Source organism: Mya arenaria, chromosome 9 (assembly GCF_026914265.1).
Source record: "Mya arenaria isolate MELC-2E11 chromosome 9, ASM2691426v1".
Lineage (NCBI taxonomy): Eukaryota > Metazoa > Mollusca > Bivalvia > Myida > Myidae > Mya > Mya arenaria.
Genome location: NC_069130.1, coordinates 71772057 through 71791807, shown reverse-complemented (window position 1 = coordinate 71791807; position 19751 = coordinate 71772057). Strand labels below are relative to the sequence as shown.

Genomic DNA, 19751 nt, shown 5'->3' with positions numbered 1-19751 from the left:
AGCACACGTTTAGACACGTGCTTCTGTCATTTGGTTTATAAAACACATTAAAATGATTTTGTTTATTATTTGTTTAAGGCAGATATAATATAAACGAAATGATGAAGGTAAGATATACAGTGAGGCGTTTATTTACGCTGTATACTGTGGCCTCTGTAAGGAATAAACTATAGTATGTACATAACATGGCAATTGAACAAGTGAATAAAGGGTCTATATTTCATGGGATCTTGAATTCGTGGATCACCCAACCCACAAAAACCACGATCATTAATACCCCACGAACATTAATGATTTCACAGTAGATTTACATAACTGTGTGTGTATTACAGATGTATGGATTAACATGGTTGGTAGATCTCCAGTCGATGGTGGATGACATTGACATACTCATACTGCTTACCTCCGCAATCTGTCATGATCTCGGCCATCCTGGCTACAACAATGCATATCAGGTTAGTGATCAGCAATCTGTCATGATCTAGGCCATCCTGGCTACATCAATGCATATTAGGTTAGTGATCTGCAATCTGTCACGATCTCGCCCATCCTGGCTACAACAATGCATATCAGGTTAGTGATCAGCAATCTGTCATGATCTAGGCCATCCTGGCTACAACAATGCATATCAGGTTAGTGATCAGCAATCTGTCATGATCTAGGCCATCCTGGCTACATCAATGCATATCAGGTTAGTGATCAGCAATCTGTCACGTTCTCGGCCGTACTGGCTACAACAATGCATATCAGGTTAGTGATCCGCAATCTGTCACGATCTCGGCCGTCCTGGCTACATCAATGCATATCAGGTTAGTGATCGGCAATCTGTCACGATCTCGGCCGTCCTGGCTACAACAATGCATATCAGGTAAGTGATCCGCAATCTGTCACGATCTCGGCCGTCCTGGCTACATCAATGCATATCAGGTTAGTGATCAGCAATCTGTCACGATCTCGGCCGTCCTGGCTACATCAATGCATATCAGGTTAGTGATCAGCAATCTGTCACGATCTCGGCCGTCCTGGCTACAACAATGCATATCAGGTTAGTGATCAGCAATCTGTCATGATCTCGGATATTCTGGCTACTTTAATGCATATCAGGTTAGTGATCGGCAATCTGTCACGTTCTCGGCCGTCCTGGCTACAACAATGCATATCAGGTTAGTGATCGGCAATCTGTCACGATCTCGGCCGTCCTGGCTACAACAATGCATATCAGGTTAGTGATCGGCAATCTGTCACGATCTCGGCCGTCCTGGCTACAACAATGCATATCAGGTAAGTGATCCGCAATCTGTCACGATCTCCGCCGTCCTGGCTACAAAAATGCATATCAGGTTAGTGATCCGCAATCTGTCACGATCTCGGCCGTCCTGGCTACAACAATGCATATCAGGTAAGTGATCCGCAATCTGTCACGATCTCGGCCGTCCTGGCTACAACAATGCATATCAGGTTAGTGATCCGCAATCTGTCACGATCTCGGCCAACCTGGCTACAACAATGCATATCAGGTAAGTGATCCGCAATCTGTCATGATCTCGGCCGTCCTGGCTACAACAATGCATATCAGGTAAGTTAAATGTGCTATATCGGGGCTACAACAATACATATTAGGTAAGTATTGTGATGTAGCACTGCATTTGTAGCTGATAGAATTAAGCATCCATCAGGTCACGTATTAAAAACTTAGCCTAATAAATATAAGATATTGTGTTTGTGGTCATTTAATATGTTATTTATTAAAGCATTTGTTTTAATTGAAAATACAGAACCATTTGAAAAATGAATAGGAATTTAGCAATTAAATAAAAAGGTTTTATTGACAATGAATTTGATATTCTGTTTGTATCATAAATTCTAATTGAATGATTAGCAGTGCTAAAAACTTATAGCGGGACTATATAGTGAGCACATTTACAACACCATTCCTCCAAGGCGTCCTGTCTAAAGTTATGACATTAGTTATGTACAGAAAATATATAATGATGCTATTTAATGATGGCCACATCATTTATGATATAATATTTGATGATATATAAGATACATGCTGGTCAAACAGAAATACATACCCAGTGGTACACAGAATGTTATAGCTGAGAAAAGTATCATTATTGATTACCAAATTAGACCGAGTATAGGACTCTAGCATAGATAGGCCACAGGCAAAATTATACATGGAAAATCAGGTTAAAAAAACTTTTATACCGTAGAAAGGATCCACTGAAATATGTCAAAATCAGCCGCCACAATTGTTTATTTGATGAATTTTATTGAATCGTAAAAACTGCAAATGTTATTAAATAGTACATTTTGTTGTTGTGAATTGTAAAAGCATGCACCAGCCGTTTATTGTATGTAAATTTTATCAACATGCCAACAGCTTCAGCTAAGTATTACGAACATGTGGTATGTTGCAATGAACAACACTGCCATCACAACACAATGTACTGTACTATATGAAGACAGAGGGAGTATTTCACACCCTCACACATTCACACTGCACAATGATTCCACTTCACAATGCACATGTTTATTATTTTTATACAGACTTATGCTACCTAAAATCCATCTACAATATCGAAACTTCGTTTATTTTCTCACCTGAGTGATGTATACCATACCCGATATTTTCACTGCCGATATAACTATATCCATCAATTGATGTGAGTTACTTTCATTTAAGTTAAAAATGTCAACAAACACCCTTTCTTCTATTTATTTCTCTGTTGAAACAAATTTGGCCAGAAATCGATCCGAAAAATATCAGAAACCTAATACAATAGATAAGACGCAGGCATTTTTCAAAATTGAAATCAAGTCCAAAAAAGTGTGTCTTATACACAGTATAATACAGTAAGCATTATTTCAGTTATGCCACTTTATAAACTAAGAGGGGAAAGGGCCACTGATGTAATTTACTATATGAACATAAACAATATTACATTGCTCTGTTTCCATTTCTCTGTCATTTACATGATAATTGCACCGTATCTTCAAGGGTTAGCATGAAGGTGCATTGGTCTTGTTGTTGTCTTCAAGTAAATTTGTTTCATGTTTCATTTTTTTTAAGTGTTTATTAAAACTTTCCCTCATACATTCAGATCAATGCGAAGACAGAGTTGGCATTACGATACAACGACATCTCTCCCCTCGAGAATCATCACTGCTCCATCGCGTTTGAGATTTTAGAGAAGAAACACTGCAATATCCTGGCAAACCTCAACAAAGACCAGTATAGACGGGTCCGTGAAGGAATGATCAAGTAAGCCTGTAAATCTGATAAACCAGTTCTTGTGGATCTCTAACTTGCGAAAAAAAGGTTTCAACCTATTTGGGATGAGTGAAGAAAGTCAGACCTTGATTTGTGGTGAAATCTGTTTTCAACTTGTCTGTTTCCAAGAGAATAACAAGATGATGTGTTGTCACAGCCTAAGTGACATTGTTGTCATCATCTGCATCAGCAGAGTCATCTCTTGTTTACCCCACAATGACATTATGTAAACATGAATGTGTAACAATGGCGATCAAGCACTGATGCAGGCTTTTAATGAGCTTAGCATCTCAAGTGTTAAACCGGTTTCTCAGATATTATGGAAGCCTTTAGTGTTTGCCAGATAGCAAAATTGTGTATTACTGCTCACCTAATATCTTTCTCAAGAAGACTTAAGATTTAATGATGAGTGTCAAGTCAGTCTGCTGTATTGACACTGATCTAATTTTATGCTGATGGATTTGGTATACTTATTGGATTCCGTCACATTCTAACTATAAAATAAGTTGTAAATGTAGCTGTGATGGAATGTATGGTTATATATCCATGAAATTGACTGTACTTTAAGTTTCCAAAAAATTACAAAGCAATGTTTAAAGATATCATAATGATGGAATAATGTCGGTGAACTCAATTTATTATGATTAAGAGAATCATGAAAATAGAATGTGGCTTGAGTCAATGTTTGAAAACATTGACCCAGCTAGGCCAATATTCACTAAAGTCTTTAATCTGAGTATGAGGCTCAGACTCAAATAAAATAAAATTTGAAGTTTCAAAATATCATTATTATACCAATGTTTGGAAAAAGATTTATGCATTGATTGTCGAACAGGTTATCTGTAACAGATAAAGCCATTTTACCATAATTGCTCTTGTTAGCCTTATTCTACAACAATTAAAACATGCAGTTTTTTTCTTGAGACTCCAACTCAAGTTGTAAGTGAGTTTGGGCCATGCACCTATCATTTCTGGGTTTACGTCAATGTACATTATCGGTCCCACTGAGGCTTCTGTTTTCATTCTGTTTTGGTAATGTTTTTGCGTCACTCCTTTATACTGTTGAATGTCTCCTTTTAGTCTGAAGGGAGATCTTGTTTTTGGCATGATTGTCTGTCACTCTGTGTGTCACAAACTTGTGTGGCATGTATCTTCAAAAATATATTGACCAGAGAGCCGAAATTTGTATTCAGTATGTTTTTATGTTCATCAATATTCATGTTTTTCTTTTAGATGTATACTAGCCACAGATATGGCGAAACACAATGAGATTGTCAACAACTTCAAGGCAATAATGGACCACTTTGATATTAACAACAAAGAACACAAGTACCTGGTAAGTGTGTAGGGGAGTAAATATAGGACTTCACTTACATGTTTATGTTAAGTAATAAGTGATATATAATTGCTATTTGATAAAAATGTGAGGGCTCATGACAAAACAGTTGTCTTACATTGATAATAAAGTAATATGACCAAGCTTAGAGCTCTTATTTATTTATTTTATTTCTCTTTATTTTTATCTTAATAGCTTTTGCCATAAAATACAATGTGACTGTTGGTTTATGTTGACATTTGTCTATGCTTTCAACTAGTTATAGAAGTTTTATTTTCTAGATTATAAATGTATAAGAACAGACAGTGGCATTATATATGAGTCAGTTTATATACTGTTAAACAGTTTTTGGAAAGATGTTAGTTTTTGCATTTCAAGCAATGTAAACAACGGAATGCAATGACGTCAACAGCTGTTTTCATCCACGAGACTCTATAAATGCACACACTTATTTACAAGCTACCTTATCAGGAGTGACTTTTCATAGTTTTCCCCAATAAACAAAACAATGTCAATTCCCACAGTGAAGATTTAGTAAGCTTAATTATACAACTGGGACCAGTTTTTCATAGTGTTTTTCCATCAGACGTCTTTTAGTGTTCACATTTCTATCAAAGTTAATAACAAAAGTACGATGACTTCTGGCAGCTATATTCTTCGCCAATTGTTTTTCTCAGGGAAACTGTAACAGATTCTTTGAAAACGACTACAGTAATTTGATATTATTTTGCCTTCAAACAAGTCTCTGACATTACTCAGTTTATCTGACATTAAAAAAAGAAAAAACCTTGATCAAGGCTTTGTCAACATATATATGTGATCACTTGTATATCATATTTTAGTATAAATGTGGTTATTTTCTCTTGAATTGATGTCAGTGCCATTGTATTTTTGTAAAAAAATCCTTTTGTAGCCCAAATTAGGCTTAATTTCTGTATAATTGTTTTCATTTTTCATGAATTATTTTAAAAGTGCATTATTCTTATAAGTGTAGGGAATGGCCTCTTACTAATTAAATCATTATTTCTAGGCTTATAATGTCTGCAATCATTTCTGATGGAGTTTATATATTTGATGTTCTGGTTTCTAATAAAATTGTGTCAATTTGTGCAACTTATCTTAATGAATTCATTCATTCTTTGCTTATTATGACTGAAGACTACAAAAATAAAATCAGACCAATTTTAGGAGTTCCTCATGATTTCACTAAGACATTGTCCTTGATCCAATGTTCATACATGCCATATCCCCCGAAATTTCGATCCAACCCCCGTTTTCCGGGCGGGAGATAAAAATCCCCCGGAATTTAACCTTAACAACAAGTGATCAGTTAATTTGAAGTCGTGTAATGATCAAAGGCAAGGAAATATTACTATTTTGGAAAAGGAAGAAATCAATAATTTTCATTCCATTCTCTTTAGTGTCTGAACGTCATGATAGCTGATAGTATTAAGCAGATTTTTTAAAAGACTTTGGAGGACGTTAAATTTAATTTTCAGTATTACAGTATGACATGACAGTGTATCATAAGAATATGATAAATCATATAATGAAAAAGTAAATCATATAATGAAAAAGTAAGAGGTTTTCATAGCAGAATATATGTGAATACATTTTTTCGTACTTGTGTCTAAAAATACTTTGAAATTTCGCCAACTTAAACCTGCTTAAAAAAAACCTGAATACTATCAAAATCACCCTGAATTTTCAGCCTTTGTGAACAAATCCCCCTGAATGGTCTCCAGAAAATATGGCATGTATGAATGATTGCCAAAACAAAGGAATAATACCGTTTGTAGTGATATACTCTTCAGTCATACAGTTTGACTGTATGATGTGATTACTGTTCCTATAAATCTTTCACACAAATGTTTTAAGCACATCCGTCTATATGACTTGTGTTACATGTGTTATAACGGTTAGATGCAGCTAAGTGATTTTGATGAAATCCACAGATTTTTAAGGCACAATTGATGCCATTATAAGCAAGAGAAAAGCTATGGTGTCGAATATTTAAAAAAAAAAATTGATTGGATGGGTGCAATATATATTTAAAATAAAAGAATTTCTGGAACAGTAAAACTTCATACATCACCTGAATTTTGGTCAAAGAAAATTGAAATCATTTAACATATCCCATTTAATATCACTATCTACATGTCTCTCTATTGTGAAACTAATTTACAATTGCCATCTACGCATGCAGCTTATGATGATACTAATGAAGGTGTCGGACATTTCCAACGAGGCGAGACCAATGAACGTGGCCACGCCTTGGCTAGACTGTCTGCTACAAGAGTTCTTTAATCAGGTGCCATATGCGTACGCACACACGCACGAGTATCAACACCCTTACGTGCCTTTCTTAGTAGCGTTGTATCTTACAGCCTATATCTCTCCTGATTTTTAAATTGTTTTGTGTTTCTTTGCAAGGACATAGTATATTTTAAGATGGGTTGCATCATAATTCTTTAAACTTGATCGCCTTACGGACATTATGTGATGGTAATAAATATGTGTACCGAAATATGAAAATAATGTAAAAATCAACTTGAAAGTTTGAAACTAGTTTTCATGTAACAAATTGTATAATGGTGATGTTCCAATCTGAAAGTATACTATGTCGCAACATTTTGCATTGTGATATGTGCATTTTCATTTTTGGATTGTTGATATTTTTGTCTTGTATCAGAGTCTTCTTCATTTGTATATCCCCTGTGAGTGTTTTATACAGAAAGTACTATTTGTCAAAATTCAAAGAGTCTCCACTGAAGTATTAACGTCAAGGACTCTTTAGTAAAAACAATTATTTTCCCATTATCTTCTCACATTAAGACTCCGATCTATAATAGTGCATTCTTGTGTTTTCTATATGTACATTTCAAAAGAGAGGAAAGCCATAAGTCCATGGTATAAAGTAAAAGTGTACTCATAAGATTTTGATTCCTGTGTGTTCCTTTTCCTGTGTGTTATGGCCCTTTGATGCAATCTAAACGGGACTCCTTCTTCTGCTTTAGGAATTTTCATGAAACCTTCATTTTCATTTCAAATGAAGTGTGTTCAAATTTAATTCCTCGCCATTTCACAGTCATAAGGCCTTGGTAATGTCCTCTTGGTTATTAAAGACTTATTTTGACACAAATAACTCATATCATGTGCAAATCAAGCTGCCATGTGGATTTCTTTGTAACAACTGTTAAAATTAAAGCTATGATATATTGGCCTGCTTTCAGTGTAGTGATCCAATGTATCCACTAGATTTTTGTAGTGGTAGATTATATATTTCATTTTTTTATGTAATGACTCATGTTTTTCTGCTTTGAAGTATTTCATTCTTAATTATTTATTGGTGGTATAATAATGTAAATTAGAGTAAGGGTGTAGAATGTTTAAAAACTACTTCTAAAATGTTTCTACATATGAATGTACATGTATGTCACACAAATGTACACGTTTAATTCTCTGAATCAGTGGTTATACACTCAGATAAATATATCTGTAGGCTATATAGGAGTTGCATCCGTCATATCACATCACTTTATGTCCTGGCACAAAAACCTTGTAGTGTTGTATGTAGCTCCTTAATTTTTGCCCCTTCACACATGATACATCATATATATGTGGTCAGAATGGGCTATTCGTTGTGCCCCTGCTATTTTTGCCCCTTCACACATGATACATCATATATATGTGGTCAGAATGGGCTATTGTGCCCCTGCTATTTTTGCCCCTTCACACATGATACATCATATATATGTGGTCAGAATGGGCTATTCGTTGTGCCCCTGCTATTTTTGCCCCTTCACACATGATACATCATATATATGTGGTCAGAATGGGCTATTGTGCCCCTGCTATTTTTGCCCCTTCACACATGATACATCATATATATGTGGTCAGAATGGGCTATTGTGCCCCTGCTATTTTTGCCCCTTCACACATGATACATCATATATATGTGGTTAGAATGGGCTATTGTGCCCCTGCTATTTTTGCCCCTTCACACATGATACATCATATATATGTGGTCAGAATGGGCTATTGTGCCCCTGCTATTTTTGCCCTTTCACACATGATACATCATATATATGTGGTCAGAATGGGGAATGGGCTATTGTGCCCCTGCTATTTTTGCCCCTTCACACATGATACATCATATATATATGTGGTCAGGATGGGCTATTGTGCCCCTGCTATTTTTGCCCCTTCATACATGATACATCATATATATGTGGTCAGAATGAGCTATTGTGCCCCTGCTATTTTAGTCACATCTCACTCAGGCTTACCAGATTTATGGCCCTTGACATGGTAAAGCACCTTGTATTGCAAATACATACACTCCTGATATTGTATAGGACTGTTGGTGGGCATGGGCTGTTGGGCACCTGCCATTTTTGTCTTATTCAATTTCATTTTCATACAAGAGATATGGCCCTTGAATTAGTAAAAAGTGAACTGAAAACTTTGTTATATGTAGCACTAAAAATATTGTATCAACACTCATGAAACTTTGTATGTTAGTTAGCATGGGCTGTATAGCATCTGCTATATCTGTCTTGTTTCACTTACAAGAGTTATGGCCCTTGACATAGTATAAAATAGTCTGAAAAGGCTTGGCTAAATGCATCACATTACACAATGATAATAATGCAAATGCTCATGTTGTTAATTCCAAAACACAACATTGAACCATTTGTGTGTCCTATTGGCAATACTCTCGGGGGTAGTCATCGCAACTTCCATAACTGTAGTTTATTTTGTGATGCCTCTATAAATTGAAATGGGATATTTAAATTACAACACAATTTAGGACTTACCTGATAAAGAATTCTTTATGAATAATTGTTATAGTAAGGGACCAGGCATTGGCACCACCTGATAAAGAATTCTTTATGAATAATTGTTATAGTAAGGGACCAGGCATTGGCACCACCTGATAAAGAATTCTTTATGAATAATTGTTATAGTAAGGGACCAGGCATTAATTGGCACCACCTGATAAAGAATTCTTTATGAATAATTGTTATAGTAAGGGACCAGGCATTGGCACCACCTGATAAAGAATTCTTTATGAATAATTGTTATAGTAAGGGACCAGGCATTGGCACCACCTGATAAAGAATTCTTTATGAATAATTGTTATAGTAAGGGACCAGGCATTGGCACCACCTGATAAAGAATTCTTTATGAATAATTGTTATAGTAAGGGACCAGGCATTGGCATTGACCTTTTTACCTAATGGGCCAGGTCAATATTGGCAGCCATGGCCTGGTGGTTTTGAAGTAAATAGTGATGAAAATATTGCATTTGGACTGTAATACATTTTGTAAAGATGTTATCATAGTAATAGGTTCATGGGTTTGGTTATTCGTACAGCCTCGACCAAAATTGTGCTCATTTTTTTTACAAATTTGTGAGAAACGTAATATTTATATATATTATAATGATTCACATTTTTTAATGAACCAAACATATTATGAACCTCTTACACTTTGTTACAAATTTTATTTTTGTTTATTTGTTACTACCTTTTACGTTTTTGTGTATACTAATGATTGTACCAGTCCATGTCACGTGTTTAATAATGCTTATTGTATTAGTTGTAGATGAATGTAGATGTCTTGTGTGTATGCAAAATATTTCTGTGCTGTGTATACATACAAGCAAACAAACTATATACTTAGGCCAACCTTAAACAATTGTTGGCTTGAAGTACTGCAACTCATCAAAATTTCCATATCCATATTGTTTTTACTCCGAGATAGGACAACACATTTTGACGCATTTTATTTTTTGTACCACAATTGTAAGTCATCTTTTACCATAAAAACCAAAACCATGGCTACCCAACGATCCAGCAAAAAACTCTGGCCCTTTAATATTGAGCCACTGTATAAATAATATGATTTTTTAAGGTGGTCAAGTATATAGAGAATGCATTCCAAGTATTGTCTGCAAACTCAATTGGCATATTAGCAGCACATTTTGTGCACACACAATTGGTACAAGGTCACATAATAATGCATATGTGATTTGTTTGGCTTTGCAATTCTATTAATATACACCAATGCTTTATGTTGTGTGTAAACAGCCTACATAGAAATATGTGCATAACTATGTTGTGTATACACACTACATAACAATACATGCACATGTTGTGTATACACACTACATAACAATACATGCACATGTTGTGTATACACACTACATAACAATATGTGTGCATTTCAACATACATACCACTTATTGTTATCTAGTGTGTGAGTACACACTACATTTCAACACACAAACACAGACATATTTTGTGTACATACTCTCCTGAGAATCTTGTCTGTTCCACTACACAGCTGCTGATGATACTGTTAAAAACTGCTGACATCTCAAACGAGGTGCGACCACTCGAAGTCGCTGAACCGTGGATTGAGTGTCTATTAGAAGAGTTCTTCATACAGGTAGTACAAACGATCCGAAGGGGTTGAATTTAAGATGGTAGGATTAATTTCATCGTTGAATTCCTTGGTACTTTATATATAACGCTCTTCACATTACCTCTGTGATTGTTCACTGACATTTCTTTTTTGTTGCAGTAAGTGAATTTAGTTTATGCACTTTAGTCTCACATTCAAGGGTCAGTGCTTGTAACCTACTGCACTGTATTGGAACCTACAACCCAAATGAGATAATGGGCTAATTGTTCAGAACTTTGTTAAAGGTAACAACGTTGTTATGGTCATCGTTGTTAACTTTAAATATTGACTGCTCTGGAAGTTTAATGGGTAAACCCATGATCTGCAGTATTTCTAACAAGATTGGAAGCAACTGTTCCAAGTGTATTTGTTTTGTTTGAATGTGTTAGCACATCATCAAATATTTCTTGTTTAAAAGTTAACAACAACCTCGTTAATCAAGTTGTTAAAGTTTAACAAAGTTCAGAACAGTCGGCTCAAAGTCTCACAAAAGAGGCAGTGCTGCGAACAACAGTGTCTTGGAATATGTAAACTGTTCACAATCAAGTTATTAAGTGTTCCTTTAACTGTCTGCATCCTTTTTTCTCAAACACAAAATGAAATTTCCCCAGTCTAACAACCTTTGGTTCATGATGAAGTGGAGCATAATAAAGTATCATGGTATCCAACGATGGATTAATTTACGCATACACATACACTTGTGTATATAATATGTGGACTTTTCTGGCTCGTCAGTTCTGCATGCTTCTTATGGCTAGAATACTAAATTGGTTATTTATATAAAAAAGCATGTCTGGTTGATTTAGTACATGTGTTTGTCAAATGTTATTTAGAATATTTATTGGCATGGTATCCGGATTTGGTAGAAATGTTGCAGCTAGACTCGTGATCAAAAATCATTATTTATATAACATTCAGCAAAAATATTACTCTTAAAAGTATATTTTATAGATTACCGTTTTAGGTAAGTGAAAATTGCAAAGTAACTATGTTACATATGTATACAAATTTGATATAAAAGTCTTCGCTTATTAACAAATTGTAAAGTTAACAAGTTAAAAGAATCAGTGACTGTTGTTTTTTACTTACAATCCAAGGAAGAATGTGACGATTTACTGGAATGGGTTTGTCAATTGTTTTGGCAAAGCCAAACAAGTTAGTCTCAAGCCTTAATTCCTGATAGACAAATTATAACAAGATATGGCTCTAGTGTCAAAGAATAAGGCTTTCAGTGTCTTAGTAACATAGCACAGCTTTCATGTTTAGGGTGTGCATTAGAATATAGTATATGTTATTGCTTTACTATTATGCATAGAATAGCGAACAATTCGGAAACGTTCTTAGAATCCATATCAAACTCTGTAGAGAAATAGAACATTATAGCATTGTTACCTTCTAGAATATTCTTGTAATTAGTTTTTTAAAGATTTAAATTCTCAGGAATTCAATATTTTAAAGACACCTTTGTTACAAGTTATTGCTAAGACTGTATTAAAGTAATGAATGAAATAAATAAAATAATGAAATATTACTTTTTACTTGATCATTCTGAATGTATTATTATTATTATCATTGTTCATAGTTGCTATGGAGACCCAACTTCATTCAGTCGTTCAATACTTATTGGTCAACCCTTGCTATTTCAGAGTGATATAGAGAAACTGGAGGGTTTACCAGTCGCCCCGTTCATGGATCGAGACAAAGTCACGAAGCCCTCCTCACAAATCGGCTTCATCAAATATGTACTGCTGCCCCTATTTGAAGCCCTTGGACAGTTACTTCCAGTTATAGAGGTACAAAGGGTTCTAAATACACCCATGGTCACTAAATCATCTATGTTCATTAGTGCAGAGTAGTCTGTTAGGTTTGTGGATTTTAAAATACATGTGTGGCTGATTAAGGACTGGGTATGCCCGCACAAAAGTGCAGTGTGTGGTCAGTTAGGTACAGACATTTTAAATACGCCTATGACTGTTGAATTATGGACACCTGAAAGTGCAGTGTTACATTTGTTATAGAGGATTATAGAAATTATTGAAATTAATTTGCAAATATTGGATAATAAGCGAAAATAGGTCATCATTTGTGTTGTAGCATATTAAGTATTGATAAAATTGGTTGTTGTTTTTGATTTTGCAGAAAGACATTATAGAGCCAGTGAGAAATGCTTTGGACTACTATACTCAAATGCAAAAGGCTGTAGAGGAAGAAAAAGAGAAAAATGCCTCTAGTGAGAAGTCAAAACAGAATGGACTGACCAATAAAATGAATGGAGACATTAAAGTATGACCTCAGCAGCTAGACAGCCAATCACATTGACATTTCTCTTGCATGTTGGCATTGTCAGCCAATGGTGTACCAGTAAGTTGCTACTCACTGGTCCTGTGATGAGCCAATGAAAAGGCTGGTTACATTACAATTTTCAAGAGGTGAAGATTGCCTAATTATTCTTTGAGGGCATGTGATCGGTGATAAGCCAATGAAAAGACAGGATTCATTGAATATTTTAAAATCATCCAATCATTCAGACTGTAACAATTTGTGATACTGTGCAATCAGAATGAGATTGGTTTCATGATCTGTGTTCTGATCAGACATTTAATTTAGATGCAGCTGTTTTAGGTGTTCATACCTAAATATAATTTGTAAATTGTCCATGTAGTCGGTTACTGTAAAACTCGCATCTTATTTGTTATATATAAACTGCTGGTGGAGAGGTATACTATATCAGCAATATTTGGATGGCTTTAAAGCTATTATGTCATGACATAATTATATGGAATTAATATAAATATACTCTGTAATGTACAAAATTATAAAAATATCTGGCCCCTATATCACGAAAATACTCATGTCATTTCTCAATCTAAAGCTTAACTCATTTTTCCACATAAAACATAATTAATTACTCATGTTATACTATTTTCAAATGGACATTCTGTGGGCTTTATGTTATTATTCTGGAGAAAATTATTTCTAGAGCATAAAATGTACTTTAATTATAACTCAAAATGTAGTACATTGTATTGAAGTATATAATATAGGCCAAAAATATTTCTGTCAACATAATATAATAAATTATGAAGGAATGGACTTTTAAAATTAGTTAAACAAAAAAATCATGCAGTTCTGAGGTTAAAAGGGTTAAGCTAATGATTGGGATTTGATTTAAGAATTTTAGTGATTTGGGGGCCTGGTAAAACAGGTTTGAATATTGCTGTGCACCCAATGAATAACAATCATTCTTTAGGTGTAACTAAAGAGTATGGACTGAACAAATCTTTGTTTTTATACTATAGTGCTGCACATGACTGTATTTTGTTTTCCCAAAATTAATGTAAAAGTCAAAGTGGCATTCATTAATTCTTTTTGGATTATTTTTTTCTGAATTTGCTACTTACCATTTCTGTATAATGCTTTTAAGCATCGGCTGACAATGACTGGTAGATTGATTTATAAGTAATTCTAAGTTGTTCAGTACTGTGATAGCTCCTTATAAATGACTCGCGAATGTTGAAAAAATTATTGTTGAACATTTTTTCAGCTTTTCTAATTTTCGAGGATAATAAATTGTAGGTATTGTAAGGACCTTTATACTGTCCCCATGCTTGCTAACACGTCTAATATTTATAAGAACTTTCAAAGTCTCAAAGGCTTAACCATAACTTGGTATACATGTTCACAGTAACATTAGTCCCATTAGAACTCATGTAGAAATATATTGAGAGTTATGGCCCTTTTTTGACTGAGAAAATCAGGCAAGGTCGGCACTGCTTGTTATGTTCTTTAAGAATTGAAATTCATTTTGTAGGGATTATTGGGAATGCCCTCGGTCAAATTGGCAATGCCCATGAAGTGCGCTGGTCAATGTAAATATTCTATGTGAAAGGCCAGCGTAATGGAGATATAAGTATGCTAAATCAGGGATTATTTTCTTTTAATCATTGTTCATAGTTATGATTTTAGAATTGTATTGTTTTAATAATTGTGTAAAAACAGATATTATATACTCACATTATCATTTTATTGTTAGATATGATGTATAGAATATAAAAACATTCTTTATGCATATTTTCATCTAATCGTGCATTTATTTTTCTATTTTATTCTGATGTTAAAATGGCATTTATAAATATTTTCAACAGTCTTTTCTTACAATTATTTAGTTTTTGTATTTTTTTATGGTTTTGAAGACACTGAATATTTTACTATACCTGCTTGAAGGTATTGCTTTTTTTTGGTGTCTAAAAATGTTACATTTTAATGTGTTTTCTATGTCATTTTGGGACTAAGGTTGAATATATAAAGACTAATTTCCGTATACATATAGACGAATCGATAGGTTGTACACTTTCCAAGTTGTGTGATATTTTGAGTGGTTGAAATTATGGCACATTTTATTGCATATCTATTATATATTTTTTAATTAAACGAACAATTAATTAGATGTTAGAAATACAATTCAAACAACCAAAGCATAAATAGCTCATCGTTTTTAAAATGAAAGTTAGGTAGTAATAAAAGTGAACCATAACAAACTGCAATGATGGTTTCTGGTAATAATTCTATTGTCAGAATAAGTCTCTTATTTATCAGTTGTTCTTAATTTAGAGACCTTGTCACCTGGGCCCCACTCCAATAAAGATTGTAAGGCTTAAGATAGTTAATTTCCAGGTGAAACCCCCGTGTTTGGCATACACTGTGTAACAATAAAAATACCGTAAGAATATTTATTGTATTGCAACTGCCCCTAACTCTATGGGTTCCCCCAAGCACTCTTGTGTAAAGTTTGCCACTAAAATTTCTTACTGAAACAGGTCCCTGGGGTGGTATTTAATATCATTGGATTGGATCTAAGATTTATCTAATCAAATTGCATGATATAAATAAAGGACCTATACACTGATCGAAGTCAATGCTGTACGACTTGAAGACTGACTGATGTTGCATATTGTATACCACACTACCCCTAAGCTGGTTCTTTTGAAATTAGTAAGTATACAATGACCTTACCAAGTCTTTTCAGCAGGTCCAAAGTTTGCATCATTTGACTCACAACTGACTTATAACTTAACATCAAATAAGAGAATAACACACTTCATCCATTTTGTTTTGTTGTCCAGAGGTAAAAATTGAATCAGGGCATTTGTGGTGGGTTTGTCAGGTGGCTTTTAGCACATGAATATTTTTTATAAATGTCCCCTGTACTTTAGTGCATATTAGTGCAATCTGAATAGAAACAATCGTGCACTGAACAAAATATGTGCAATACCTAACAGTAGCATTTTGAATAAATAACCCAGAAGTCATGATACTCAGAATTATGTTGTATTACATTTCAAGTGTTTCATATTTTTCATTCACAAATTTTATCTTGGATAATCATGGCAGAGAGATATTAACTTCATGTATTGAAGGGTATTAGTTCTCAGATTATTACCATATTAATGTTTTATAAATATTCAAGAACTTGAAGAATACTTCTGTTGAAATTACTGTCATAGTAATCATGGCAATAGTTTTTTGAGTGTAATGAGTTGTTGTGTAGCCTCCATTTGTAAGTTGTACTTTTTCTTGTTCATTGGCAACTGCATTTTTGATGGCGTGTATTTCTCTTTTTATGACCAAAAATCACATCATTTCTTCAAAGCCTTTTGTATTTCTATGTTTTATGAAATAACTATTGTTTTGATCTATTTTCTTTCTGATCAAAGCTTTATGTTGTTATTATTTGCTATCCATAATGTTGCTAAACTGTTATGAATGCTATCCGGACCATTGGTTACAAGTAACTTGTAAATATACTTGTCAAAAAAGTCCTGCAATATTGCAGTTAAATAATGATAATTCAAAACAAATATTTCGGCTACAGGTTACAACTGTTTGAAAAATGTAAACTTTTACCTACCCTATGGTGATGAAATACTCTTCATTAATCATTTACAGCATCAAAAAGATATTTAATGAGGGTAGTGGTCTGGGGTCAAAAGTCACATAATTTAGGTTATTTCACTGTAAAAACAGCAAAGCCAAATATCGCCAAATATCAAAATTCTACATTTGTTTTGAGGTTATTTAGAGATTATATTCTATTTGACAAATATTTCATCATTTTAATATTAAACCCAAATGCCAAATCTGAATTGTATATATACTATGTCACAAGACTTATTTTGCTGAGTATAATATGCACGAGAGACCTGTGGGTTTCAGTAATGTAGTGTAATGTAATGTAATGTAATGTTCATTATGTTGACTGCTTTATGGCATTACGTGTGCTTTCAGTTTTGGTTTTTATCATAAATATGCCACAGATGTAGCAAATATTCTGCTTCCAAAATTTATTTGTTCAAAAATTCATTTTGTTTGTAATTTTTATGTATTTTAGAGAACTTCTTGATTTCTGTTTTTTTTTGTATTTGTGTAGACAGGTTGTTGAGCAAGGTTTCAGATTAGAACTTGTTTTCATGTGTTATTTATTCAAGATTTACTGAGAAATGTACAACAATTAACATTCTGTGAAATATTTTTTTGTGATTTTAACTCACCAGGATTTGTTTCACAGGTTTTAAAAGTTTCTATTTCTTCTCAAAGTACACCAGTTGCAAGTATGTCTAAATTGTATACCTATATAAGACAAGAAGTGTCCATGGCACAATACTTATTTTCTCAGAATAATATGAGAATGAAACATTATCAGTTATACCCTTCCCCATTTAAGCCTAATCTGTATGTCAAACTGATCATATGACTACCCATCAACAGCCAATTGTATAAAACTGGCCAAGTTTTTGGTTTGGTCAAAGTTATCCAAAAGGTTTATTGATTGGTCAATAGTTATCCAATAATAAATATTAACCAATCAGATTGTTTTAATGAGTCAACTAGCCAAAAGATAACCTGTTGACATCTTTTGAATAGTTTTATACAACTGGTTGCTGGCTATTTGTCTTTAATTTCATGTATTTTATCACAAGCGTTTTAAATGTATCTATGTAAGATACACAAAAACAGCAGGAAATGAGTATGCCGTACATTCATTAATATACAGATTTATCCCCATACGTTAATATTGCATCCAAAAAGCTCCATTTTACATTTATGCATTGCAAATCTGTACATTTATTCAAATTTCATCGATACCGCATTATTTCAATGTCTAGGTTTTATATTCAAATCGTTGATTAATTTAGCGTTATCTAACTTACCTTTTTCCACAAAAAATATTGATGATGGTGTACAATTTTGTTAACAATCTGTTTTCAATTCCACTGCCTTAATTCCTTATTATTTGTGTTTTCATTCAAGTGTCAAGGCTGTAATCATTAATGTTGATGTCATCTGAGGGATGAGAGCGAATACGTGCCAACTGACATAAACATTTATGGCACAGGTTTTGCATTCACTCCTCGTATTGCTCTCTGTTTTGTACTGAAATAAAGTTATAGTTTCTTGTTACAAAATGTGTTTATTTTCATATTTCTCTGTGATATTTTCTAAGAATTGCTCCATTTTAAACGGGCTAGACACAAGATGGTCCCAAAATTGGCAAATACTGTATTTCCTCAAAACAAGTCTAAAATTGTCAATGCAAGCTAGTAGGAGGCCAATCATACATCAGTTTACATGATTGAAATAATAAACACAACAATCATGTTGCTGTCTCATCTGTCTTTCCCTGTTTAAAAATAGTGCATAATGGTTTCCACGTTTAACTCATATTTGATTATGAGAACAGATAAATACACTGACACTATAAATGTGCAAAAACTGCAAAAGATGCACCTGTGGTAAGCAATGTGATACCTCAGTAAGTTTTAATGTGTTGTACACAAGGATGTCAATTTATAAGTTTTTGACAAATTTTCTTTTTTTCTTGCAATCGTATCCTCTGGTGTCTAGCCCCTTTAAAGCCTTTACACTTAAATAAATGCCCCATCATCCCCATGTGAGTTTCAGTTTTAAGTTTGACCAACTGATAAAGATTAACTTCCCCAAAATCCATGAAAAGAACACTATGTGATGTATGCTCCAAGAAGGCTATTAAGAATACTAGGAAGAAAATCTTCAATCTCCTGTCACATAAGCAAATGCACAAATATTGTGGAGAATATTCAAGTTAGTGTTATCAAAGGCAGATATTATTTTGAAAATCTAATTTGTAGAGGCTACTGAGCATGGACAAGCCAGTAACTAAATGCTCTCATTTCAAAGAGCAAGTGTGCATAAGAGCTTTAGCACAGAGTGCCACCTAGGTCTGCTTAGGTAATGAGAGCTCTCACATAGCACTACTATGCCTATTAATTTTTCCACAGGTTCCTCAAATTTAACTAGGACAAGATGATGACCCTTATGAAATTTCAGGGTAAAGCCACAGTGACCTTAATGAAGGAAATGATTTCTGATAAATAAAGCTAACTTGTTTCTAAAATTTCATGGGAAAGTTGGTTGTGAGCAGCAGTATCAGATCTTGAAGTGAAAGTTTACAACAGGAACTTTGTTGATAAAACACAAATAATGTCAAAGATGCTGCTAGAAATGATGGTTTAGCACTGTTATCTTGAATGTTATTGGTGGAAACTTGATGGCTATGCATAACAGTGATGTCAAACAAGCAAACTACATAACAATCTTACAGCTGACACCAGAGCATGTTATTAACCATTG

At 33.9% G+C, this 19751-nt stretch overlaps 1 protein-coding gene across 7 annotated transcripts in view; it reads left to right on the top strand.

Moving 5' to 3' along the window:
* The window catches only part of LOC128246764 (high affinity cGMP-specific 3',5'-cyclic phosphodiesterase 9A-like), a 75394-nt gene extending 56494 nt beyond the window's left edge, over positions 1-18900 (top strand). For 2 of the 7 annotated variants that reach the window (XM_052965184.1, XM_052965183.1), the window contains exons 8-14: positions 333-455; positions 3108-3268; positions 4511-4613; positions 6820-6924; positions 10965-11069; positions 12731-12877; positions 13224-18900. In XM_052965184.1, coding sequence (XP_052821144.1) covers positions 333-455; positions 3108-3268; positions 4511-4613; positions 6820-6924; positions 10965-11069; positions 12731-12877; positions 13224-13373 — 894 coding nt within the window. In that variant the 3' untranslated portion in view covers positions 13374-18900. Of the gene's footprint in view, positions 1-332; positions 456-3107; positions 3269-4510; positions 4614-6819; positions 6925-10964; positions 11070-12035; positions 12878-13223 lie in introns of those variants that run through there. The other 5 variants (XM_052965182.1, XM_052965186.1, XM_052965185.1 and 2 more) reach the window with 5 other exon arrangements.
* Positions 18901-19751: the final 851 nt, after the last annotated feature.